The following is a 27,012-nucleotide window of genomic DNA, read 5'->3' as shown; positions in this document are numbered from 1 at the left end:
CTATTCCCGGGGCGACGAAAGGAGCCACTACGAAACTGCTGCGTCTGCAGAGCTCCCATTGATTTCGCAGTGTCAGTGTCTTTTTTAATTTTCTCGAGGGTAGTGTGAAATTCAGGGCCAAATAAATAGTCTGGGTTGACCGGTTGATTTAAGATATTGTTTTGAATCTCCGGCTTGAAGCCTGAGATTCTCAACCATGCATGCCTTCTCAACATGACGCTTGTGTTGATTGCCCTCGCCGCTGTGTCGGCTGCATCCAGTGCGCACTTGATGGATGCATTGGTAAGGAGTTGTCCCTCTCTGATGAGGAGCTCCGCTGCCTCTTTATATTCATCTGGCAAATGTTGGAGTAGTGCTTCTAGTGTGTCGTAGTGGGACCTATCATAACGGGCCAGGAGTGCCTGTGTGTTGGCAATGCGCCAGATGTTTGCTGCTTGCGCTGCAATCCGTTTGCCTGATGTCTCCATCACTTTGCACTCCTTGACTGGGGGAGGAGCATCACCTGTTGTTTGTGAGTGGGCTCTTTTGCGAGCATTAGCAAGCACCATGGAGTCCAAAGGTAACTGGCCCCTAATGTACATAGGGTCTCCGGGTGTGGGCTTGTATTTTCTTTCAATCCTGGGGTTTAGCACCCGTGCCCTGGTTGTTTCTTTAAAAATGTCTTTTGCAGGTTTGACAACTCCTTTTAACATGGGCAGAGTCTTGACAGTTCTTTCGGAAGAGGCGAAAGTGTCCACCAAGAAGTCTTCTTCGACAGTGTCAGAATGGAGTTCTACCCCATGATTGGCAGCAGCCCGTTCTATGAGGGCATTAAAGGCAGCAGTGTCCTCTGTGGGAGATGTCTTTATGTTATAAAGCTGCGTGTCATGGGTATCTGGTGCGGTACCCTGGTCTGTGGGGTCATCCCATGCCTGATCTGGATCTTGCAGGTGATCATCAGGATTGATATCCCCAGGGTAGGTGGTATTATCCCCTACATAGTCCTCTACTGCGTCTGCCTCTGAAGGCGTAGGAGAAAAGCACGGTGGATCCTGATGGAAGGGTTGAAAGTGTTCATGAAGCACTGGCTCTGACCCTGCCGGCAATTTGTGTTTGAGAGGAATTTTGTAGGAGTCCAATCCCCTCTCTGGCGTGATTTTCCGCTTGCGGAGCATCAACCTACCAGTGTTGGCGTCGATAAATTGTGGCTGTGAAGGTTCGAAATCTGTTTGTCCCGTGGATGGGGACTGTGTCTGGCGGACACGTGTCCGAATCTCGAACAGTTTCGGCGCCGTGGGCGGCGGCAACCCAAACGTGATGTTGGCTGGCGCCGAGGGTGATTTTGAAGCCTTGTGCGTGTCGGGACCCGACGTAGAGTGGAGGGCTGCCCGTTCTCTGATGCGTTGCAATGATGCCGAGACCTGTTGCACGGTGAACGCAGATGGCTCTTTGGAACCGGTCGGCACCTTGGAGGTAGGCGTGGAAGCGGCACCCGACTTCTTTGCAGTGATGGGGTCATCGATCCGAAGGGAGGTATCGACGCTCGTTGGAGTCGATGACTTGGCAGGCGCCGCCGTCTTAGACTTCGACGCAGACGGGGTGGCCACCTTGACTTTGGTGGTTGGGGCCGATGTCTTCGGTGCCAGAGGCCGAGGCGCCTTGTGGGGACCGAGGGCCTTCTTCTTCGGCTCGGCACCCGTATCCGCTGCGGCGAGCTCGGCACCAAAATTCCTTTTTGCGCGGAGTGGAGGGCTTCGAGGCCTTCGAGCCGATCACAACCAGTTTCCCTTTCGGTTTCGATGGAACTGGTGCGATGGATGGTTTCGGTTTCGCTGAAGGGAATCCAGTCACCTTCGATAATAATGGCTCTTGCGAAATGTTCGAGGCCGGGCCTGAAGGCGGGGCCGAAGAACCATGAGATTGATCTTGGGTAAGGCCCGAAGGCGATCCCTCGACCTGAGCCTCATGACGACGTATTTTTTCGGCCTCCGTATCGACGGGTTGGCCTAGCTCCTCGCTGGAGCTATCTTCCTCGGCCCCAAAGGCCTCATCGTAGTCTCCTACCTCTTCGACGACTTCTTCTCTCTGAAAGATCACCTCATCGTCGTCTTCCGATCGGGAGTCGTGTTCGGAAGCGGGGCTGGAGTCTACGTCTTCCACGCTCTGGGCGTCCTCGTCTTCGGTGCTAAAGATGTTGGCCGGGGCAGGCGCCGATTGCTGCGCCTCCAATCGCGCTGCCCATCGATTCCAGAGAGTCTTCTTCGAGCGGAATCGGGCACAGGCCATACATTTCGACTCATCGTGATCCGGTGAGAGACATTTGTTGCATACCGGGTGGACGTCGATGTGTGGGTATTTCGTGTGGCATAAAGGACACCTTTTGAATGGAGTCCTCGATTCCATCGTCGATCGAAGTTCGATGTTCGGACCAAGCGGATCCGAAAATCTGGAAGAAGGTGCTAAAACACTAAAGAAACTAGTCGATACCGACCGGGAACAGTACCGAGGATAACTAAAGGCCTTTTGGCCTTAAACTGAATTTTCCTAACTTGAGCTAAGATAAGCACATCCGAACCCAATGGCGGAAAAAAACAATCTAAGGATGGAGAGGATGCCCATGCGCACTGTGGTCCAGGGGAGGAGTCACCTATCTCGTGATACTTCGAAGACTCTTCCAGGACAACAATGTGCAATCATCCGGACCCAACACTAGGCGGCGATCTATGCACAGATATGAATTCAGCAGCCCACATGCCTCGAACATCTATCATAGTCGATATTCAACCTCCAATGCTTCTTTTACCGTTTGGTATGATTTTGCATCAGTCTGTGAAACTTTCTTTAGCACTTCTTTCACTCCATTGCCTGTAAGGTTTTTCAAATATTTGATCAGTTTCTTTTCATCTTCTTCTTTTTGTCATGCTCCTCCTCCCCCCCCCGAACATCGTACGTACCATGTAGCCCTCTGAACTCATTGAGGGGTGGTGGGGGCATCCATCGGGAAACGAGAGCAAAAGCCCTTTGGGGGTGGCTGACCGAGTGGTGGGGACGACTCGAGAAAACAACAGAGACGGTAAGCCCGGACGGGGACGGGCGCCACAGTTCCCAGGTTTCCCTGCCTTCCGTTACTGACGCCGATCACGTGGGCGTAACCCGGAAGCAGCTCCAGCTCAAAACGCCGCTCGGCGTTTCACTCGCTGCTGGTTATTCTTCGAAGCAGCCGTTGATTCCGGACCTCCAGTTCGCTCGTGTAGGGTAAGGGTGCACCTGCACCATTGAGAACCTTGTGAGCAGACCTGCTCTCGTGATTATAGACGCGGATTACCGCGCTTGCTCTTGTCAATTCATACGCATCAAGCGCTGTCAGCATTCCTGTATTTGAGAAACCTGAACCTTATATTCCTGTTTTGAATTACCGATGCAAGCCTTGAGGTTGTTAGGTAATTAGGAGGCCAGGAACTGGCCAAGGCATGGTGGCACCATTGACACTTGCAACGTTCATGGAGTTAAAAGATGTATTTTAACTCTCCTTCCTTTATGTGTGTTAACAGGGGGTTTTAGAGGCGGCAGTCTGCTCTTCCCCTGTGACGTGAAGCACGACATTAATTCTGGTGTGTATGGTTATCGGGCAAGGCTGAGAGTTGTTGTATGGTTGCTGTGTGAAGGGAGCAAGTATTCACAATGCCTCCTCTTTCTCTGTAGAAGCCATAGTAGCACCCTGAACAGAGTATTGCTTGTGTGAAGTCCAGGATGAGTACACCTGAAGAACACGAGTTTTATTGATTTACAGGTGCGTTAGGTACGATACCCCTACAGGCTTGAGTTACCTCCACAGTGTTCAAATGTGGCTAATGTGTTAGTGTCTTTTCTTTTCAGATCTCCCTCCCTGCTGTTCCCTTCCTTTCCTTCCCCCGCTTGACCATCCCGCTCTCCTGTGCTTTAACAGCATTCAGTGTTGGGGCTGTCGAGAGGTGGACCCCTTTTGGCATCGATCCGCTCCCGAGAAATCTTCAATGCAACACTTTTAGTGCATCTATGAAGACAAAATGTTTCAATCCACGCAGCCTACCTGGCACCAACATTCTGCTTCTTAGAAGTGTCGAAGGGGGGTGCTGGCTTCAAGTACACATTGTATTTTGTGCTCCCTTTTTATGCCATTGAGAGCACATGCTGTTAAGACAGCTTTCACTGTACCCAGCGGCCCCTGCAACTTCTGCAAGCAAAAACCCTTGTGCTTAAATTTGGGTCACCACGCTTGATCTGAAGTTGTGGAATGTTTTACTTGTCTTTGACGGTGGGTAAATTCTCAGTTTTTCATACCTGGTTGTCGCTGCCATTATCTTTCTGCTTCGTTTGAGTAATTGTTCCGTATTGACCGCTTTGCCAGGGTTTTGGTGGGCGTTTTGAATGAGCTCCTCTGCAGGGCCTTCACTTTCTTCTTTGGCCATGTATTAGTTGGAGCAGGGCTTTGACTCCACATGTACCAGTCGCAGACTGCTTTGCATCGAATTGAGGCACACGTGGCACGCATGAGCAGTTTGCCCTACTATTGCAAACTCTAAGGGAGAACAGCCTTGTTTTCTTTAGAGCGCGTTACCCACCCTCTTCGTGAGATGTAATGTCTACCCCAACCCTGGAACATGCAGATTAGTTACGCCACATGCGAGCTGAAGTCAAACACCCCTTTATTCTTAAGCATAACTGCACATTATCTCATACTCAACATTAACCACACTCCAACACCTCCAGGCATATGACGTAATTCCTGTTCAGAGTATGCCCCTGAACCATGAGGGTCTTAGTGCGTATACCATCAATATGCTACAGTGACCATGTTTCAGAAAACCCTTTGAGGCTCACGCATTATTCTAGTTTATGTAGTACATATTGTAGTTCTGTGTGACAAAGAGCATCCTAGGCATGAAGGCGAGCCAAAGCACTGCAATCTTCTGCCATACCTTTCTGTCCTTTTCCAAAACCTGTGCCCATCTTTCAAGATTATCCTCCAATCATTCTGTTGCAGCAGTATAGCACAGAGAATTGCTTTCAGCAGATGCAAACTGCAAGGCTGGTACAGGAATCACCACTTCTGGCACCGTCCATTGGCACCTCTGGCCCTTCGACCCTCATGGTGCTTCGTCCCCTGACTCTGGCCTGCTACCCACCTGAGTCCATTCTGCACTGGTCTCCTGTATCTAAAATCAAATGCTGCATGGTTAATGGGTGGCAGCTTCTGCCTGAAGCTTAGTGACCACCACTGACCCATAATAATACCCAACTGACCCATGGGAATGGCACAATTTCATTTCAAAGGCGGACTCAGAGAACTGTGGCTGCAGCCGCTTCTGAGGTGAATCACAGAAGAGAGAGACCTGGCCGGCTACTGCCTCACAAGTGCCTCACTTCCTGTGGCATCTTTATATCTCCTGCCTCTGCCCTCACCTCCCAAAGCACCAAAACTCACTGCCTGTGCCCTGCCCCCTGCATGTGCAGTTGCAGCACCCCTTGTATGCACAGGGATATGGCCGCCTTCTGCAGCACCAGCCAAGATGGTCCCTCCTTGTCTTCCAGTCACCAACCCGGCTCTACACTGCCACCAGGGGCCACTAAGAGTGCAGTGAGTACCACTATGTCCTACTGCGAAAGGCTGTATGAGCAGTGCTTTAAACAAAATGTAGAAGTACTGGTACTCACTGTCCAGAGTACCTGTTTTCTCTTGAAAAGTGCTCGTACTCTCCCAATAAAGGTATTTCCACCCCTGCTGAGAAGTGCAGGTACTTTCCCTTTCAAATTAAAGAAGTGCAGGTACTTCGTACCGGAGAGCGCCTGCCCATTTAAGAGCCCTGAGCATGAGAAAGTGAGAATGACAGTGAGTGTGTGTGACAGGGAAATGTGAGGGAAGCTTGCACTGCTGAGGCTCATGTGGGACCTGTCCTGTGTGTTGTGTGAAGCTTACACTGCTGACTTCTGTGTTGCACCTGTTCTGTGTGTGTAACAGAGTTCTGCACCTGCATTACCCCATGCATTCGAGGCCCCCTTTGCTGGTTGACAGTACCAATCGTTCAGGCTTTTTTATAGTGAAAAGATGATCGCCAGGCCGTACTAATACACAAGTGCATGTAGGGCAGCCTCTGTAAATAGGACCCAGCACTGTGTGCGACGTCACACAAACACACAGAGCAGCTAACAAGAGGCAGGCGTATATGCCTGGAGTGGCCTGGTGGGGCGTTCAGCATGCAGCTCTGCCCCTTATGGGAATCAGCTGCTTACACTGTGGCTCAGCGGGTGCCTGGTGGGGTGCTCAGCATGCAACCCTGCCCCTTATGAGAATCAGCTGCTTGCACAGTGGCTCGGGGGGTGCCTGGTGGGGCGTTCAGCATGCAGCCCTGCCCCTTATGAGAACCAGCTGCTTACACAGTGGCTTGTTGGGTGCCTGGTGGGGCGTTCAGCATGCAGCCCTGCCCCTTATTAGAATCAGCTGCTTACCCTGTGGCTCGGGGGGTGCCTGGTAGGTCGTTCAGTATGCAGCCCTGCCCCTTATGAGAATCAGCTGCTTACACGGTGGCTCGGCGGGTACCTTGTAGGTCGTTCAGCATGCGGCCCTGCACGTTATGCGAACTAGCTAAGTACACGGTGGCTCAGAGGGTGCCTGGTGGGGCGTTCAGCACGCAGCCCTGCATGTTATGAGAACATGCTGCTTACACTGTGGCATGGCAGGTGCCTAGTGGGGTGTTCACCATGCAGCCCTGCACGTTATGAGAACCAGCTGCATACATGGTGGCTCAGAGGGTGTCAGGTGGGGCGTTCAGCATGCAGCCCTGCCCCTTATGAGAATCAGCTGCTTACATGGTGGCTCGGTGGGTTCCTGGTGGGTCGTTCAGCATGCGGCCCTGCACGTTATGAGAACCAGATGCGTAAACAGTGGCTCAGAGGGTGCCTGGTGGGGCATTCAGCACGGAGCCCTACATGTTATGAGAACATGCTGCTTACACTGTGGCATGGCAGGTGCCTAGTGGGGTGTTCACCATGCAGCCCTGCACGTTATGAGAACCAGCTGCATACATGGTGGCTCAGAGGGTGTCAGGTGGGGCGTTCAGCATGCAGCCCTGCCCCTTATGAGAATCAACTGCTTACCCTGTGGCTTGGGGGGTGCCTGGTAGGGCGTTCAGCATGCAGCCCTGGTCCTTATGAGAGCCAGCTGCTTACACTGTGGCTCGGCGGGTACCCGGTAAGGCGTTCAGCATGCGGCCCTGCACGTTATGAAAACCAGCTGCGTACACGGTGGCTCAGAGGGTGCGTGGCGGGGCGTTCAGCATTCGGCCCTGAACGTTATGAGAACCAGCTGCATATACAGTGGCTCATAGGGTGCCTGGTGGGGTGTTCAGCATGCAGCCCTGCCCCTTATGAGAATCGGCTGCTTACATAGTGGCTCGGAGGGTGCCTGGTGGGGCGTTCAGCATGCAGCCGTGCCCCTTATGAGAATCAGCTGCTTACACGGCGACTCGGAGGGAGGTACTACAGAGCACAGCTTCAGAAGCAGATTTGCTTCTAGAAAGGCTAACGAGGAGGTATGCGAACACCTGCAGTGAAACAATCTTACACCAGCAGGGGATATGCCCCCAGTCTTTAATAGAGCTGGTGAGTCCATTATGAGCACAACTGGCTTATTGATAACCTGCCCACCTTGGAGGGACTGAGTACAAGTAGGACTCTGGGATGTCTGAGGTGTGTGAAAAACATCCGCGGAGGCAACTCTTCTTCTACCTCCCCTGTGCATTACTCAAGCCTGCAAACATATTTTCAGTTTACAAAGCCACAACTAATGGAGGTGCCAACGCATGCGCCCCTAGCACCTCGGAAAGCCTTTTCCAAGACCTCATGGAGATGTAAGAAGAGTCTCAAGGGCGAAAGAAAGCTTTGAGTAGAGCTTGGTACTATGGAGTCCTGCGCTTCTGAATGCTCCAAAAGCTGATGTATCCACTCTCTTGCACTGTAGACAGTTACGTTAACTTAGAAACATGAGGCTGAAGCTGGTGCCAGGCGATGCACCCTCTCACCAACGTCAGTCAAATCAATTGACAGGAAATTAGGTTGAAAAAAGTGGCATCATCCTTACCCCGCTCGTTATCCTGTCCTCCCAGCTCCCCCAGTTTAAGTTGGGGTGAAGCACCATCTTGTACTGGCCTGAACCGTCCCTCTCAAGGATGCTCTTCTCTGCCAACCTTCTTCTCCTCATAAACTGCTCATCCCTTTATATCTTGAGGTTCCTCAATCGAGCGATAACTGCCCTCAAGTGTTTCCCACCACCTGATACTGCTTCCCACCAACAGGTAGCTCACCCTACCAATAACTGAAAGTTCAGTGTGATTTTAGCCTTAATTTAACACATGCATCCTGTCACATGCAAAGACGAGCTATTTAGCCAGAAAAATGTGATATTGTTGTAGTGCCACATGTACTATGATGACAGCAACATGTAATACTATTTTCAATATCAATGGTACTAAATTGCTAAATAAAATCTGGAGGGATGAATGGCTGAGTTGACCCTAGCCTGACAGGCCTGGATACCCTCTCTGGTGATAGTGCGCCGTACAAATACACATAACATAACATTTGAAGGGTGGACACCCTGGATAGACACAGATCTCAGCAGTGAGTGTTTAACTCACTGAGCTATCTTACCAGTTATCTATTGCTAAGCGTCTTTACTCTTGGAACATAACATGTGGTTTTAACCCAGACAGAGCAGCAGGAGATACTGTACCAAACGTGGGGAGCTAACATCGTCCTGAATAGAAGGAGATATGTGTAATTACAAATGCCAAATGGATTGCATTCCTGTGCCTCATTATAGGATGTTCCACATTCAATCTCCTGTCGCCATAGAGGACAGACATGCCTTTTGGACATAAAGGGTGAAATGTCTCTCTACGTATCAGGTATGGGATGTACTTTTCTTGGTCGGATAACGTAGATACTTGGGTCAAGGCATCTTGAATACAGAGTATACAAACAACTGGCTAACAACATGCAGCACTGTTTGCATGTTACAATGGTCAGTGCTTTGAATGGAAATATGTAAGGGCAGGTACTCACCGTTACCAGTACCTGTTTACTACCAAGAGGTGTTGATACTCTCCCACTAAATGTACAGCAGCAGCGCTGATACTGCTGATACTCTCCCATTAAATGTACTGCAGCAGCACTGATACGTGCTGGTACTCTCCCACTAAATGTACAGCAGCAGCGCTGATACTGCTGGTACTCTCCCATTAAATGTACTGCAGCAGCACTGATACGTGCCAGTACTCTCCCATAAATGTACTGCACCAGCTCTGATACATGCTGGTACTCTCCCACTAAATGTACTAAAACAGCGCTGAAACGTGCTGGTGCTATGCAATATCACAAAATAAAATAATGGACAGAGTGTTGAAACGTTTTAAACACTCACCCCCAGTCGAGACTGATTTGCATATGGCTGGGTGCAAACTGGTGTGATGTGGTGAGCAAACTAACGATGGATTAAGCCCAGATCTGAGACTGAAAATGTTTCAACACTCCGTCCATCATTTTATTTCGTGATGTTGCTATGTGCGCCCTAAGAGGCTAAAGGAATGCCCAGACGTGGGTCCCTTGCTCACTTTGCCACTGGATTCAAGCTAGCCTGGCTGATGAGGAGTGATACCCCGAAATCGGTCCCGGGATGCTTGTTTTCAGTCCAGGGAGGACCTGGCTTGGTAGTTCAGGATGAACAGTTCCCATGGGGAGCAGGGTCAAGACTGATTTGCATATGGCTGGGTCCAAACTGGGGTGACGTGGTGAGCAAAATAACAACGGATTAAACCCAGATTTGTGACTGGGGATGAGTGTTTGAGAAGTTTCAACACTCCATCCATCATTTTATTTTGTAATGTTGCTACGTGCCGGTACTCTACCATTAACTAAATGTATTGCAGCAGTGCTGCAAAGTGCAGATGCTCTCCCTTTCAAATTAAAGAAGTGGCAGTACTCAGTACATGTCCATTTAAAGCACTGACTATGGTATGAATGTAATGGCCAGGTAGGGTTCATTTCAACCTGCCTACAGGCAAGGAAGTGCTGGGAGATTGTATCGCACTGCACGGATTCAACCCACAGAGGCATCAAGGTGAAATGAGATTTCCTAAATGAGGCCTGAGTGAAGAGTCACGTGTCCCGCTGTATCCGTGCTCCTCCCAGCGTTCTCACCTGTGTGGTACCTGTACATGGTGTTCACAGCCCCCATGCATGTCCCGCTGTATTCGCGCTTCTCCCAGCGTTCTCACCTGTGTGGTACCTGTACATGGTGTTCACAGCCCCCATGCATGTCCCGCTGTATTCGCGCTTCTCCCAGCGTTCTCACCTGTGTGGTACCTGTACATGGTGTTCACAGCCCCCATGCATGTCCCGCTGTATTCGCGCTTCTCCCAGCGCTCTCAGCTGTGTGGTACCTGTACATGGTGTTCACAGCCCCACCGCCCTTGGGTGTCCCACTGTATCTGCCCTTTTTCCAGCGCTCTCACCTGTGTGGTACCTGTACATGGTGTTCACAGCACCGCCCCCATGCATGTCCCACTGTATCTACACTTCTGCTAGCTTCTAACCTGTGCAGTACTTGTCCATGGTATTCACAGCGCCGGTGCCCTTGGGTGTACCACTGTATCTGTGCCACCCGCCATGCGTGTCCCGCTGTATCCGTGCTTCTCCCAGCGCTCCCACCTGTGTGGTACCTGTACATGGTGTTCACAGCGCTGGTGCACTTGGGTGTCCCGCTGTATCTGCGCCACCCGCCATGAGTGTCCCGGTATATCCGCTCTTTTGCTAGCATCTCACCTGTGTGGTACCTGTACATGGTGTTCACAGCCCCCATGCATGTCCCGCTGTATCTGCCCTTCTTCCAGCGATCTCACCTGTGTGTTACCTGTACAAGGTGTTCACAGCCCCCATGAGTGTTCCGCTGTATCTGCACTTCTGCCGGCGCTCTCACCTGTGGGGTACCTGTACATGGTGTTCACAGCCCTCACCCGTGTCCTGTTGCATCTGCGCTTCTGCCAGCGCTCTCACCCGTGTGGTACCTGTACATGGTGTTCACAGCCCCCATGCATATCCCATTGTATCCACTCTTCTGCCGGCGCTGTCACTTGTATGGTACCTGTACATGGTGTTCACAGCCTCGCCCCCCCATGCGTATGTCACAGTACCTGAGCTTCTCACCTGTGTGGTACCTGTGCATGGTGTTCACAGCGCCGCCCCCATGCATGTCCCACTGTATCTGCACTTCTGATAGCGTCTCACCTGTGTGGTACTTGTACATGGTGTTCACAGCCCTGCCGCCCTTGGGTGTCCTGCTGTATCGGCACTTCTGTTAGCGTCTCACTTGTGTGGTACTTGTACATGGTGTTCACAGCCCGCCGCCCTGGGGTGTCCCGCTGTATTTGCGCTTATGCCAGCGCTCTCACCTGTGTGGTACCTGTAGACAGTGTTCACCGAACCCATGCGTATCCTGCTGTATCAGTACTTATCCTAGTGCTCTCATATGTGTGGTACCTATACATTGTGTTCACAGCACCGCCCCACATGCGTGTCCCCTGTATAATGCACTTCTACTAGCGTCTTACCTGTGTGGTACTTGTACATGGTGTTCATAGCCCCGCCGCCCTTGGGTGTCCCGCTGTATCTGCACTTCTGCTAGCGTCTTACCTGTGTGGTACTTGTACATGGTGTTCATAGCCCGCCGCCCTTGGGTATCCCGCTGTATCTGCACTTCTGCTAGCGTCTTACCTGTGTGGTACTTGTACATGGTGTTCATAGCCCGCCGCCCTTGGGTATCCCGCTGTATCTGCAGTTCTACTAGCGTCTTACCTGTGTGGTACTTGTACATGGTGTTCATAGCCCGCCGCCCTTGGGTATCCCGCTGTATCTGCAGTTCTACTAGCGTCTTACCTGTGTGGTACTTGTACATGGTGTTCATAGCCCCGCCGCCCTTGGGTGCCCCACTGTATCTGTACTTCTACTAGCGTCTCACCTGTGTGGTACCTGTACATGGTGTTCACAGGCCCCATGGAACCCATTCCACCGAATATATAAATGTGCTTCCCGCAACCGGCAGCAGAGTGAGCAGCGCAGCCTGCTGGAACGTCCCCTTTCACCTTTAACCTTTGCCACTTCATGTCATCTGCCGAGAAACAAAAGGTGAAAGCGTCGTTAGGTGACTGGAGCTGTGATCTAAACAGGAAATATCACATAGCGCTCTCGGGGAGAGAACTTATCAGTTATGCGCTTCCTTTCTAAAGGATCCATATGGATATACAAGGGTGTATGTATTTGTTTAGCTTATTTTGATACCTACCAGGGCTGGAGACATTTCTATTTTTTCAGGAGACAAACCTCGTGCGACGAAAATACCTGATGAACAAATCGGGAAAACCAAAACGTTGAAGAAAAAAAGATCAGCTAGAGTCCAGGTGAATGTCAGTGAGACGGGTGCATTTGCTGTAGATTCTTCTCTCATCCCAGCCTCCCCCAGGAAACAGAGAATGCTAGGGGCCGAATCCTACCCTTTTCACACTAGTTAAAGGATGGTGCCCGCGACTTATCAGGCACTGGTGAAAGGATAGTGAACGCCTCGGTTGTGGAAGAAGACCTGTCCAGAACAGGCATGGATGGAGCACCTGCTAAAGAAGTCCTCTTCCAACCTCACAGGTCCATATAATTATTGGCCAATTGATAGATCTGATCCATAACAAAAGTCTATGTAAAGTAGCCACTCTACTGCTATCACAATCTAGAATCTCATGGGATACTGGGAGATCTTCAGACAGGGTTTCAGCTTGGAACAGGGGTTGCGTTGGCGTTAATCGGTTGGAACGTGAAGAACTTTAAGGACGGTGATGCAGGCGCTAGCATAACTGATAGTACTGATAGACAGTGGCTGGTGTCGCTGATGTCACAATTACACGAGTTGCATCTTTTTTAGAACACAGGTTTACTCAAGAAACCAGTGACAGAGTGACAACACCGCCAGTGGGGTTCACATGTGGAGTTCGACTAATGCGGACCAGCGTAGAGTTCTATATAAATGCAGACGGCACAAGGCTGGTGTGTGTCCTCAGTGATAACATCAAACAGGGCACAAGTCCAAAAAAAGGAAGTGGGGGAACTCACTAAGTTAGGCAGAATGGGAGTGACGCAAAATATTGACACATCCCCTGGGCTTCAACTTATACTTTTTTTTTTTTAAAACACTGCCTTAAAGAAATTGGCAACACGAAGAACAAGCATGTACAATGCAATAGGTCTTGCATTTACACAAGTTTAAGCTATTGGCAATGTAAATGACAATGCGTTTTATTTATGTTTTAAAAACTTAAACATAACTAAAAGGCATTGTCATTTACAATGCCAATAGCTCAAACTTGCGTAAATGCAAGACCTATTGCACTGCCAATGGTAGGCATCATGGACAAAGGGCGGGAGGGAGGGCAGGCGAGGGGGGAGAAGGCACGGACAACGGGAGGGAGGGTGTGGGTGTTAAAGAAGGCACGACAACGGGAGGGAAGGGGTGGGGTAAAGAAGGCATGGACAACGGGGGGATAAAGAAGGCACGGACAACGGGAGGGAGGGCGGGGTTTTAAAGACGGCACCAAATCATGTCATGCCAGCAGTAAGAGAAACTGGATAAAGAAAATAGTGCTTAAAGACTAAATAACAGGTACCGTGTAACAACCGAAGTAAAAGGGCCAGTCACTATGGGAGGTGACAAATGAAGAAGAGGGGGTACTAAGGAGGGACTAACAAGCCTATTTACGAATCAGAAGCCAGAATTTAGGACGGACAAAGACACAAACCAATGGCTAATATGGGCGGAAAGTGGGTGGAACTTCTATTTCCTACTCCACTACAACAAGTCTCGTAGAGCAGCGCATGCGCGCTGGCTCTAGGCTCGACCTAAAAATGGAGGGAAATCTAATTCTGCTTAATTAGTTGCACAATCTGTATTTTAAAATATCTCATGAGGTTAAGGCACCTGCTGCGGAGATCTTTGCGGTCAGCTCAATCTCAGGGAATAATAATAATGGTAGGTAACTCTTGAGGATAACGTATTATCTAGAGAGACCTGTTTTTATCTAGTCCTAGTTTTTAATCAAAGTAGCATAGAGGGTTAATATGTCTCATGAAAAGCACATTATATAACACGCAGATGACAGATTTTCACTTGATGTAAATGGGTAAGTCGGTTACTGCTTTTAAGACCGAGATCCTTTTGTTACTTGCAGTTCAATCTGATGGCAGCAAGCAATCGAGGCTAATGGACCTCAACCTCTCTACAGGAGTGCCTTTTTCTTTTCCATTCAAGCATCCATCCATTCATTTTGTCACCCTTCCATCTACCCGTTGATATTCATCTTTTCATCTGTACATTCAGTCATCCATTCATTCTTTCATCCATCATTCAATCTTTCACCATTCCACTCATCCATTGGCTATTTCATCCATCCATGCGTTCACACATCCATCATCTATACATGCATCCCTTCATACATTTACCCATACACCAATCACTTGACTTAGCCATCTATCAATAAAGTCTTTCATCCATCAATTGATCTTTTTGTCAATCCATTTATCTATCCTCAATCCTCTCAGATTTCCATTATCTTTCCCATCCATGTTATCAGATTTCCATTTTCTATGTCATCCATCCATCAATTCATCCTATTAGATTTTAATTTACTCTGCCATTATTTTATCCACCCACTCACCCATCCAGCCATTCTCTCAGATTTCCATTTACTCTGCAATCCATTCACCCTCTGATACATCCACCCTGACCGATTTCCAGTTACTCTGCCGTCCTCTCATCCAGTCATCCATCCATTAAATGTCTCATATTTCTATTTACTCTGCGGTACTTTCATCCATCCATCCTCTCAGATTTCCATTTACTTTGCCATCCATGCATCCTCTGATTTCCATTTACTCCTCCATCCATCCATCCATCCATCCTCTGGGTTTTCCATTCACTCAACCATCCTTTCACCCACCTATCCATCCATCTCCTTAGATTTCACTTTACTCTGCCACTATTTAAACTGACCACCCATCCATCCATCCTCTTAGGTTTCCATTTACACTGCCATCTTTCAACTACCTATCCATCTATCGTCTCAGACTTCCATTCATTCTACCATCCTTTCATTCACTCTTCTATCCATCGTCTCATCCACTCATCCACCCATCTTTTCACCCACTCATCTTCCATCCTTTCACTCTCTCATCATTTCAATAACCCATCCATCCTTTAACCCACCAATCCTTTTACCCGCCCATCAATCCAGCGTTTTGCCCACCCATCCGTTCACCCACTCATCCGTTAATTCACCCATCGACCCTTTTGCCCCATACTTCACTCATTTATCCATTCTTTAACCCACCCTTTATTTCACTACTCATGCATCCATATAATGCACCTACTAATGCAGCCACTCGTTCATCCACCTTTCCCTTTTCTATAAGCCCATCCTTCTTGTGTAAGAGGTTTTATCTGCCATGTTGCAAATAAGAGGCCCATAAAACCCCTCCCCCACTGTAGCTGCTAAAGCGGGGGGTTCACCACGCCCCTGACATCATCGGAAGGAAAGAATGAGACAGTACTACCTGGGATCAGTTTTAAGACCAGGTGAGAAAGGATTATTGGTTATCGTGTGGATCAACAGAAGCTCCACTGGTAACAGGATGCTGCAAGTGGAGAGTGCTAGATTATGGAGTAACCTCCCAGATGATACACGAAAGAGTAAGACCTGGCCAACTCTTTGAGGTGTTGAACAAGCACTTGGATACCTGCGTAGAACTGGGCCCCATACAAGTACTCTTGGACTGGACTGATGTATTCATTTAATATTTTTATATAGTGCCATCAACCAGAGGAATTATGGCGCTTTACATATATAAGAAGGGTGAGTTGAAAGGTAGGACAACTTCAAATTTGGAAAACATCTGGAAAAAGGATCTATAGGATTTTGAGAAGAAAGCAAGCATTAGATCAAGATGAAGTGATTAATTTTTCAGTGCTTTTTGAAGGCTGAGGGATTCCAGGGAGGGGTCGTGGTAACAGTGAAGGATTGCTTCTGAAGGAAAAAACATTAAAACTCAGTATAAGGGTTAAGTTTAGGGCTGCGGTTTGGTAGGGAAGGGATCAGGGATAGGAATAAAATATGGAGCAAGATGAAAATTAGGGAGACATCTATGGAATGGGTAAAAGACTAGGGTGAGGGATTTCACTGCATACAATTTTAGTATATACTTGCTTAATGGTTAGATTTAAGAACAAAAGCAAAGTTTCAGGTTGAGGATGAGGGTAAGGCATATACACAAGATTTATCCCCATAAATACAAGACATTAAATAAAAAGAAAGATCTAAAATTTACCTCGAATATCCTGCCAAATATGGACTGATTTTTACAAAAAATATATGAATAAAAATAGGACCACAAATTACCCTCAAACTAGATGGAAGATCCCAGCTAGTACAGTCACTTTAGAAGCTTAATGTCAGGCTGTCCTTCCCTGCATGCATGGCTCCAGGCATGGAGACATAAGAAGTACAAAAACAGAGAGAGAGAGACAGAGAGACAGAGAGAGAGAGAGAGAGGGAGAGAGAGAGAGAAGTACAAAAACAGAGAGAGAGAGAGAGAGGGAGAGAGAGGGAGAGAGAGGGAGAGAGAGGGAGGGAGAGAGAGAGAGAGAGAGAGAGGGAGAGAAAGAAAGAAAGAGAGAGAGAGAGAGAGAGAGAGAGAAAGAAAGAGAGAGAGAGAGAGAGAGAGAGAGAGAGAGAGAGAGAGAGAGAGAGAGAGAGAGAGAGAGAGAGAGAGAGAGAGAGAGAGAGAGAGAGAGAGAGAGAAGAGAGAGAGATTTTGTAAGCCATAAAGGAACAAGTAAGTCAGCCAAGAGAGCACTCTTGCTACACAAAGTAGGCGAGGAAGAGCATAACCTAAATTGAGGCAGCGCTCTTGGGGATAAGACTTCTACTTCTAAGAACACGTGAACACAGAGTATGAGATAGCTGTACCGTGTCAAGTTTGCCGGGAACAGCATGCCCTCTGTATTTCATGCTAAATTAAGCAAAATAGCGAACATGTGCAATACCATCAAGCTGGACAATTAATTTTAGGCTCAGATGATAAAATGACACCACTAGCCCAATCAGAGGAAAACCCCCCTGCAAGAGCTTGACATGGAATCACAAAATGAACTACAAATGGGCAGATCTATAGAACTGATTTAGGTTCCAGAAGATCCAAATCAAAGAACAAGAACTACAGAGCATGCACACGAGGTGAAGCACATAGAAAGAGTCCCTATAAACTAGAAGCTGTCCTCAAACAAGCCAACGACACGTTACCAAACGTTTCACTGTGAAAACCAATAGGGCCGGGAATACCAAAGAGCTCCTAAATTGAGTGAGAAATCATTGCTATATTTTGCCACTGCCAGAATTCCCATGTGAACGTTCTCTGGCACTGGTTCAATCTATTTGCATATCACAAGCCACTGGTATTTATCTTTTGAGGTTCTGCACCACACGCACTACCTCAGATAGAAAATGGGCTAGGAGTAGGGCTAGGGAGTACTGGGTCACGGAAAAATATTGACACTGCTCAGATACTCCCGCTAATTTTATTCCCCAGCACCCACAAAAAGGCACAGCCAGAGAAAGACAAAGTTAGAAAACCAGGAAGAACATGTGCACATTTCCTCACAATCACTTTCCCCAAACTGCCCATCCTGCCGAAGAGGATCCAGAAGATGGATAAAGAACTATGTCTCCAAGCAATGACAAAAGCCTTTTGCTCTAATAAATGGAAAAACCTGCTAGACAACAACAAAGGCAAGACACCAGCAGTCAGAGACAAATTAGTAGCACATGAAATATCCATGCCACAGGAAGGGTGCATCCTTCAAGGCATGAGGCTGGTGATTACCAGCACCCTCAATGTACAAACAATAAAGCGAGTGCACTTATACCAACACAACAGTGAAGACAAAAGCAAAAGTGAAAGAGTGTACAAAGTTCACTGGTGTTGATGTCTGGTTGGCACCAGATAACCCAAGGGAAAGAATCATTTTAGACTTCTGTGGTGCCCCAGGCGTCCGTCATCTGCTCTTGGGAGTGGAAGACCTATCTGGACATCAAATCTTAGAATTAGTAGCAACCACCTCTTGGAATTCCTTCCTGTATAACTGAATAAGTCATTGCTTTAGAAGCAAAATGTGCCTCCCACTTAGCAATGGGGAAGAGGGGTTGGGGGGGGAGGTGTCTACTCAATCTCTTATTCAGGAGTCTGCTCAGTCTCTGATGCAGGAATATGCAGAGACCCTTTTTGCCAAGATGAAAAACAAACAGCCTTGGATAAGCAGGGACCACAGGTATGCTAATAATACGGATCTGTGATCATCTAAGGACAGTATTATCGATTATTCCTTATCTGACTTGGTGTGACGTTTCTGGCACTCAAAATAAGGCCTTCCTATGTTTGATCCAGAAGACATGATGCATTAGTAAGCTGAAGAGTAGCGACACACCATTTACTGCCTAGAACTCAAATGCAAGTATGACAGGGATGATGGGCCTAGAGGTCAACAACTCCCTCAAAGATGACCGCTCAGGGACGTGGCCATGCAGACTGCAAGATGGGCCTATTTTCATGGAGCTCAGTGAGTGACTGCGAGTTCACAGGATCCCTCACCCGCCTTGAGATACAACTTTGCCCCATATGTCATGGAGGGGTTGATGAGAGTTCAAGGGCAAGTTCTGGAAATCAAGACCTATTGGTGAAGCAAAAGTGTTTTCTTGGTAAGAAGCCTTTGCCCTGACATACATAGAGCAGCCTCCATATCCGATCAATAATGGAGATTGCTGTAGGCATCTGTGTAAGAAAACAAGTCAGGTTACTTTGGAGAGGTGAAGGGCAGTGCTTTAGACAATAAGTGCCTACTATTAAAACATCAGGACCGAGGAACTTCCCTTGGTGTGGACTTGAGGTGCCCCCTAGCACATATGGAGGCATGACATTGCTGCCTTGGCCGAGACACACAAATGCCCGCTCCGAACCTGGAGGCCAGGGATGGCCTTTCGTTGCAAGGCCTCTGGTGCTTAGGAGATTGAAATTGGCCAGATGTACGTTATGGCTCATGTGCCAGCTCCATGAGAGCACACCACCATAAGACCGTTCTGACCTCTGCATGAACAAATGTTGAAGGAGGTGGTTCACTAAAACTTGAAGAAAGGCGAAAATGCAAAATAACTGGCCCAGGAACCCAATGTGCCATGTCAAGCAGTGAGGAGGAGCGATTTCTCCCCCAGTAGGCTTCTTCAAAAAAGATTTTTATGATGGTACGACTGAAGAAAAGGGATATGCTGAACAGTTAAGAAAAGGAAAGTGGAATCTCTTGGCCTCTATGGAGAAAATGCATGACAAATTAGACAAAGTTTATAGGCATATGGTGCCTTTTGATGCTAAAGCAAACCAACCGGAGGGAAAAATTACTTGTGCGTAGAAAGAAGTGACCTACATTGGCAAAAAGCTATTGAAAGCAGAGATAGCATTGTGACAGCTGGAAGAGATTACTGCCAGGCACACAGTTGCAAAATTGTATGCTACTAGTGGTGATATGCTTATAGGTGAAAGCTGACTGCATGGAGAATGCAAAGCATGTCCGGAACCTACAGTTGCTGGGCTGGTCGGAAATGGAAAAAGTTCAGGATCACAGACATCTGACAGAGACATTCCTTTGAAATAAGGGGAATTCAGAGCTAGGAGGGAGGATCCTGTAGGTGACTGTGGGCACGTTGGAAACAGTGAAGAGCGGGCCACGTTTGTGGTCCTGCAAAGGGAGGACATGAGGCAATTCTGAAGGAGACAGCAATAAAAAAAGATGCGTTTTCATGGGAAAGAGATTCACACTGTTTTCTGACCTTGATTTGGGGTCCCTGGAAAGGTGTTATTGAGAATGACTAAAAAAGGAGGTGCTTTATGTTTTTACACTTTAAGGCTGCAGTCGACTATATGGAGAACCTAAGAGCTTTTTTTTAAAGTTCAAAATGTTTTATTAAATTGACTTTTCATAAGTATTAAACACACAATACAAAGAATAATACCGAACAATAAGGTATAGGAACATATTGCAATATAAGGAATATAAACATCCATTAGCAATTAAATAGAATACCTATAACAACATTAATGAATGCATAATAGATATAAATGAAATATAAACAAAAAAGGGCTGCATTGAACAGAGGTTGACTGATAAAGATGCAAATAAGTATTTTAAATTTGAAGAACATGCACTGATGTAGGAATCAAGACTGGACCACATGTTAGACCTAGAAGGAGGGGAATCATTAGGAGAACGTGGAAAAGAACATTGCCCCCGTCTAAGAAAAATAATCCATTCCTACCATGCATTAACTGAGAGTAATGTAGCATCTTTCCAATTACAAGTAATATATTTGATTGCAGTAGGAATAAGGAAATCAAACAGTTTACAATCCATAGGGAAAAATGTAGATTTAAAAAGAGAAGATGTTTGGATCTTAAGGATCTGGGATATAATATTCCATACCTCTGATAAAAACTGATGAATGATAGAACAATTGAAAAATAAATGTTGTAGGTCACCAGTTGTAGATTGACAATGCCAACAATTTGGAGTATCTAGAGGTCTAGCTTTATATAATTTGTCTGGAGACCAAAAGCATTGGTAAAGCAGATAAATATTAGTTTGTATGAGAGTAGCCAGAAGATAGTTAGCTGTGTTAGATTTTCAAATGTCTTTCCAGGATATGCTAGGGGATTGAAGATTTATGTGTGTTGACCATTTTTGATTAAGATGTGTGAAGGACGAATTAGGAGTGGTAAGTTTTTCATATACTTTAGAGGCTATTTGACCTGAGCGACTGAACACAGAAATACAAAACTCCATACCAGAAAATTGAGACATAAAAAGTAGGTGCGGATAAGCATTAAGAACAGTGCATAGTAATTTATATTTAGACAATTCAGACGAAGGTTATAGTTAGCTTGAATAACATCAAATGTGTAAAACATATCATATTGACATATGTCAGAAACAAAGAAAATACCAGCAGTAATCCATAAGTTCCAGAAAGAAATATGCTAACGATATTGGAGTTTAGGAATGAACCAAAGAGAAACTTTTTTAGTGGAAGCCAAAGTAATAGAAAAGCTACTATCAAATGATAAAAGGGCAAGTTTAGAGTTGGCAATAATGTGGGAACATTTACCAAAGGAGCCATTTGCCACGGTTAGGAACGCAGGTAATGGATATGGAGCAAAAATATTTTTCTCCAGGATAAGCCATTTAGGTGCATTAAAAGGAGCAATAACATGGAACCATAAGGAACATTGTGCCACAAGGAATGCAAAATGATATTTTTTTAAATCTGGAAGACCAACCCCACCTTCATATTTGGGCAGTTGTAAAGTCTTAAGACTAATTCGTGCGGGTTTATTATTACAGATAAACTTAGTAAATAACTTATATATTTTAATATACAAAGTGGACGGGAAAGAAAAGGGTATCATAGACAATAGGTATAGAATTTGTGGGGTTATAGACATTTTAAGTGCCTCAATTCGTCCCCACCAACTTAAATGAAGATTAGACCATCTATCCAGTTTCTCTTTGGTATTCGTTAAAATTGTGGAACAATTGGTTTCAACTGCATCTTTAACCAAATCAGTAAATGTTATTCCCAAATATTTGAGTCTTTTTGGGGACCATACTATATCAGTATTTGTCAACATTGTAGAATTACAAAAAATATTTAATGGAAACAATTCTGTCTTATTAGTATTCAGGGAATAACAAGAAACATCAGCATACTTATGAATAATATCAAGAATAATAGGTATAGAGGTAAGGGGATCATTAACATATAATAACACATCATCAGCGTATGCAGACATTTTAATGTTAGTATTTTTCAAAACAACACCTGTATATATATCACTAATTCGAAGAGCGCATAAAAGAGGCTCTATTGCAATAAGAAAAAGTAAAGGAGAAAGAAGATATCCTTGGCGACTGCCTCTATATAAACAAAATGAAGGAGAGCAGACACCATTGGCAAAAATAGAAGCTGAGGGGGCTGAATACAATGCTTCAATCATATTAATAAAATTAGGACCAAAACGGAATACTTCTTGAGTTTTAAATAAAAAATGCCAATTAACCTTATCAAATGCCTTTTCTGCATCTAAGGCCATTACGCCAATTGGACATCTGGATTCTTTGGCAAGGGATAATACATGACAAAGCAACCCGGTATTATGAGCGGATAATCTACCTTTCATAAAGCCAGTTTGATCAGATTGTATAATAGTGGATAGTAAGGGTGATAATCTATTCGCTAAAATGTTTGCATATACATTACAGTCCTGATTAATTAGAAAAATGGCACGAAAATTTGATACTAAGGTATGTTTTTTATTGGGCTTGGGAACAACAATTATAGTGGCTTCATTAAAAGATCCCCCATCATGGAAGTACGCTGAAATTCTGTAATAAGGGAAAGTAAGAAAGGGGATAATTGGTCCTGATAACATTTATAGAATTCAGCCGAAATTCCATCTGGGCCAGGAGTTTTTTTGGAATTTAATGCATTAATTGCTGCAAAAATGTATTTAATGTCTATGGGGCTATCTAAGGTTGATCTATCAGTATCAGAAATCTGAGGCAAATGACAAGAATTAAGGAAATCACTGATAACATTGTTATGAGGAGCGAGAGGTTTGTGATATAAAGAAGAGTAGAAGGAAAGGAACTCTTTCAGTATATCCTCAACATCTGACACCAATGTACCATTATTCGTTTTAATGGCTGGAATTTGAATTCTGTCTCGCTTGAGGGGTATATAATTAGCTAATAGTTGACCAGGTTTGTTGGAATTAAAATGAAAATTAGATTTTTCTTTCAAAATAAGTAAACCTGCTCTGTTACTAAGCATACAATCATATTCGTATCTGTATTTCTGAAGTTGGGATTTATATTGTGAATCTATAGATGTAATATAAAGTCTCTCCACAGATGCAATCTGTTTCTCTGCTTCGGTGAGGTGAGAATAAAAAGATTTATTTTCATGCGCCATAATAGAAATTGAAGCTCCATGAATGTAGGCTTTAAAAGCATCCCAATGTATAATTTTGGAAGTGTCACAAGAATTATTATTAAAAAAATAATCACTAATAGCTAAGGCCATTTTTTTAGAGTTGGTTGGATTAAGAACTATGTCCGAGTTCATTCTCCATTTTTTATTAGGAATTTGGAGGCCAGAAATGCATAAAGAAAAAGAAATCAAAGCATGGTCTGAAACCGTAATAGGATGTATAATTGCCACACTAATAATATGACATAGGTTACGTGAAGTAAATAAGTAATCAATTCTAGAAAAAGAGAAGTGAGCATTGGAATAAAAGGTAAATTCTTAATCTGTAAAATGTTCCAATCTCGAAAAGTCAACCAATTTGGTAACAGAAAGGAAGGTTTTTAAAGAAAAAATGCCTTATTAGGCCGGAATTTGCAAGCAGATACCGGTTCAACAAAGGATCCCTGATAAGATTAAAATCACCACCTACTATAAGGGACACATTACCAATTTTGAGCACTTCAGTAGAGACATAAGACCAAAAGGCAGGATCATCAGATGTAGGAGGATAGATATTGACCAAATTTAAATTGAGTTTGTCAATTTGAACTTTAGCATAAACAAATCTACCATCTGCGTCATGATGATGAGACAATAGTTGTACCTGAGCTCTGTGTGAAAAAGAATATAGCTACACCATTTTTACATTTTGCAGCAGGAGACGAAACTATAAGCCCTACCCAACCTAGACATAGTATGTAATATTTTATCATCCACATGGGTTTCTAGTACAAAATAAATATCTACATTAGACTTTTTGAGATACTCTAAAATTTTACGTCTTTTAACAGGGTGTCTCAGACCTTTCACATTCAAGGAAGCAACAGTTAACTTACGTGGCCTAGACATATTATCCTATAATTAATAGAAAAGAAAGAAAGAAAGAAAGAAAGAAAGAAAGAAAGAAAGAAAGAAAAACAATAGCAGCCCATATAAAAAAGACAAAACAAGACGAACAACATACAGAGAGGTCAGTCACAAAGACCTCATACCAACAGAACATTGGAAACGGAGGTGCAAAGGAAGAAAAACCACCAACATATGCACCTGCATACTGAGAGAATAACAACCTACATTAAGGACTATAAAACATTAGCTCGCAGAACCAGAAGGCTGTGAGTCCATGAGAATAGGGTTGTGTTGATCAAAAAAACTGATTAAATCTGCAGGAGCTGAAAAAGACTTGGAGACGTCATTTTTCCAGATGCGCATAATTCAGGGTCAAAAAGTCCATATTTGTAACCAGCTTCAAGCAGATGAGGTCTTAATTCTGAAAATTGTTGTTGTATTTGAACTGCCTCCTTTGCAAAGTCTTGATGAATAAAGACTTTATTTCCTTCAATTAGGAGCGACGGAAATTCTCTGGCAGCTTTTCTTATGAAGAGGAGGTGATGATGCCTCAGAACTTTAAATATGATTTGCCTTGGTTTGACCTGGCGAGGTTTTCGAGTTGAGGGAATTCTGTGAGCTTTATCAATCTCAAAACATTCTGGAAATGTGATAATTAATATTTTGGGCATAAGGTTTTCAAGGAAAAGACGACAACTCTGACCCTCAACTCCCTACGGGACATTAAATATGCTTAAGTTGTACTGTCTATTTCTATTCTCCAAGTCCAGTAAGGAACGTTGGAGAGACGCAACCTGAGAAAGAAGTGGAACCATAGTCGTGATGGCTTTAGTATTATCACAAATTTTAATCTCATTGTCTGCAACTCTCATTGATAATGAAGCCATATCTCTCTGAATATTTTTGATATCTGAAGAAATTGTGTCAGTGTTATTATGTATAGCTTGAATTTCCTCCAAACTTTTTGCCAGTGAATTATCTTGTGAGTCAATGACTTTGGATTTGGTAGGAGGAGGTGAAAGAGCTTATTTACGTTTATTTTACGCGGTTTTGGAATCCATACGACAAACAGAGAGCAAGCAAGTAACAATAAATAAATTATACCACAAATAGCAAAGATTTGAAGTGAAATGTGGTTTTCTGACGGAAAAATATGATGAATATAGAAAAAAACAGCTCCAAAAAGTCACAAAGCAATGTCTCAATAAAGCTTCATAAGGAATAAAAAAGGATAACATCTCTTTAATTTTGTGCAGAAATGAAAGTGGTGGCCAGCAGGAGGCAGGAACAAAAACCCCTTTAAGAGAGGAGAGGCTTTTGAAGAAAGGAGGTGCCCAGCAAGTCAAGCCCGCCTCCTCTGTGTGTGAAGCCCACAGAGAGAATAGAGGGAAGCAGGAGCCCTTCTGAGGAGGAAGGAAAAACGCCTACCGTTCGTTGTATAGAGGCACCAGACCTCTGAATTTCAGCCCACCGACACTACAAGCATAAAGGAGCACCTGGGTGACAAAAACAGATATGGTGTAATCCTTATCGGCATTCAATTTAGTCATCTTAGCAGGTAAAAAACCGGAGCTCATAGCGCGGCGGTCAACTTGGATCGCGCGCACTGCCGATTCCTCACCAGAACCTAAGAGCTTGAAAGGAAAAGGATGTTGGTGATGCATCTTCCAGACTGCACTATGCAGCCACCATCAATTCTTAGTTAGTCTAAGACAGAGGGTTCATGTTCTTGATAAGGTTTTGTGCTTTTTGTATAACTTACAAACAATAATCTTATGCCCCTCTCACCCAGAACCGTGATTAGCTTGGGGACACTATCCTTGGAACTAAATTCATAAGAGCCTGACTTTCTGGGCAGGAGATTGGAGAGAGATGGGAAGATTAAGATGTCTTTGATCACAGACTATGTCTATGGTCAAGACGAGTTGTGCCCAAGTTTTGTTACCTGACAGTTGCCAATAAAAAATATTTTGTGGGGGGGTGGGGGGGGGGGGGGGGGAAGGGTGAATGCTCTAGACTTTGTTGGGAGGAAAGTAATTTTGGCCCCACAGAATTTATCCAGAGTGCAATCAATCCTGCTAAATATTCTACGGAGAAAAAAATGGGCCAGCAACATGAAGTCACTCACTTTGGCAAATATCTTTAATTGATCAGAGTTCAGAGGGCATTTGGAGACTTTATCACGTCTGGGCCAAAAGGTCATCTGTTTTCACAGTGATGCTAGCAATCACTTTCTCAATTTTTGTAGACATCTCAATAAAAATACCAACCCTGGAGATGGGGTTCAAACGCAGAACATTGTCTGTCAATATTGTAAACGAGCTACAAATGTTCATGGGTACATTTGTATCCCTCGATGAAGTGCAACATTGATGCACTGGGTGTATTGGTCCTTAGGTTTGCAAAAGAGTGAACAGCGGGTAGGCTGCTCTGCTGGGGATAGAAACTTGTGTAAATCTCAACAGAATCAATAATCTATTTACTCTTCGGCCTGACACTTCCCTGCTTTGGAGAAGCAGTACCTCTAAAAGAGAAGCATGCAAAGGCAACGTTACAGGTGAATACAAAGACGCTGCTTCCCTTTTCTTCTCTTCGAAAGGCGGGGTAACTCAGTTTTTCCCAAACTGATACATTAGAGTAAGAGAACTTAATAGGCTTTCAGGCTGAGTTTAAAGGGAGCTTATGGCAGGTCGACCTATTCCTAATGACAAACAATTCTGACAAGGACTTTGTGAACATTCTTGATTAAGGAGCTATAATGCAAATGAGTCATCATCCCAAAAGCTTTCAGAGCATTTTACACCATATAGAAGAAAATAAGACACATAACTAGTTAACAACCTGCACCGGTTTTATACGGGCAGGAGGAAATCCACCTTCTGAGAAACCTGCTTCTCCTTCTTAACTGGCTAGTGAGGCTAAAGTTTAA

General features: G+C 45.2%; 1 protein-coding gene across 1 annotated transcript in view; it reads right to left on the bottom strand.

Annotated features, from left to right (window-relative positions):
* The window catches only part of RABEPK (Rab9 effector protein with kelch motifs), an 83,897-nt gene that overhangs the window by 8,357 nt on the left and 48,528 nt on the right, over positions 1-27,012 (bottom strand). The window contains exon 7 of the mRNA XM_085613782.1: positions 12,029-12,178. Within this exon, the coding sequence (XP_085469908.1) occupies positions 12,029-12,178 (150 nt within the window). The remainder of the gene's footprint in view (positions 1-12,028; positions 12,179-27,012) is intronic.

The sequence above is a fragment of the Triturus cristatus genome, chromosome 1_2 (assembly GCF_964204655.1).
Source record: "Triturus cristatus chromosome 1_2, aTriCri1.1, whole genome shotgun sequence".
Classification (NCBI taxonomy): Eukaryota; Metazoa; Chordata; class Amphibia; order Caudata; family Salamandridae; genus Triturus; species Triturus cristatus.
This window is presented reverse-complemented; position numbering and strand designations above follow the sequence as displayed.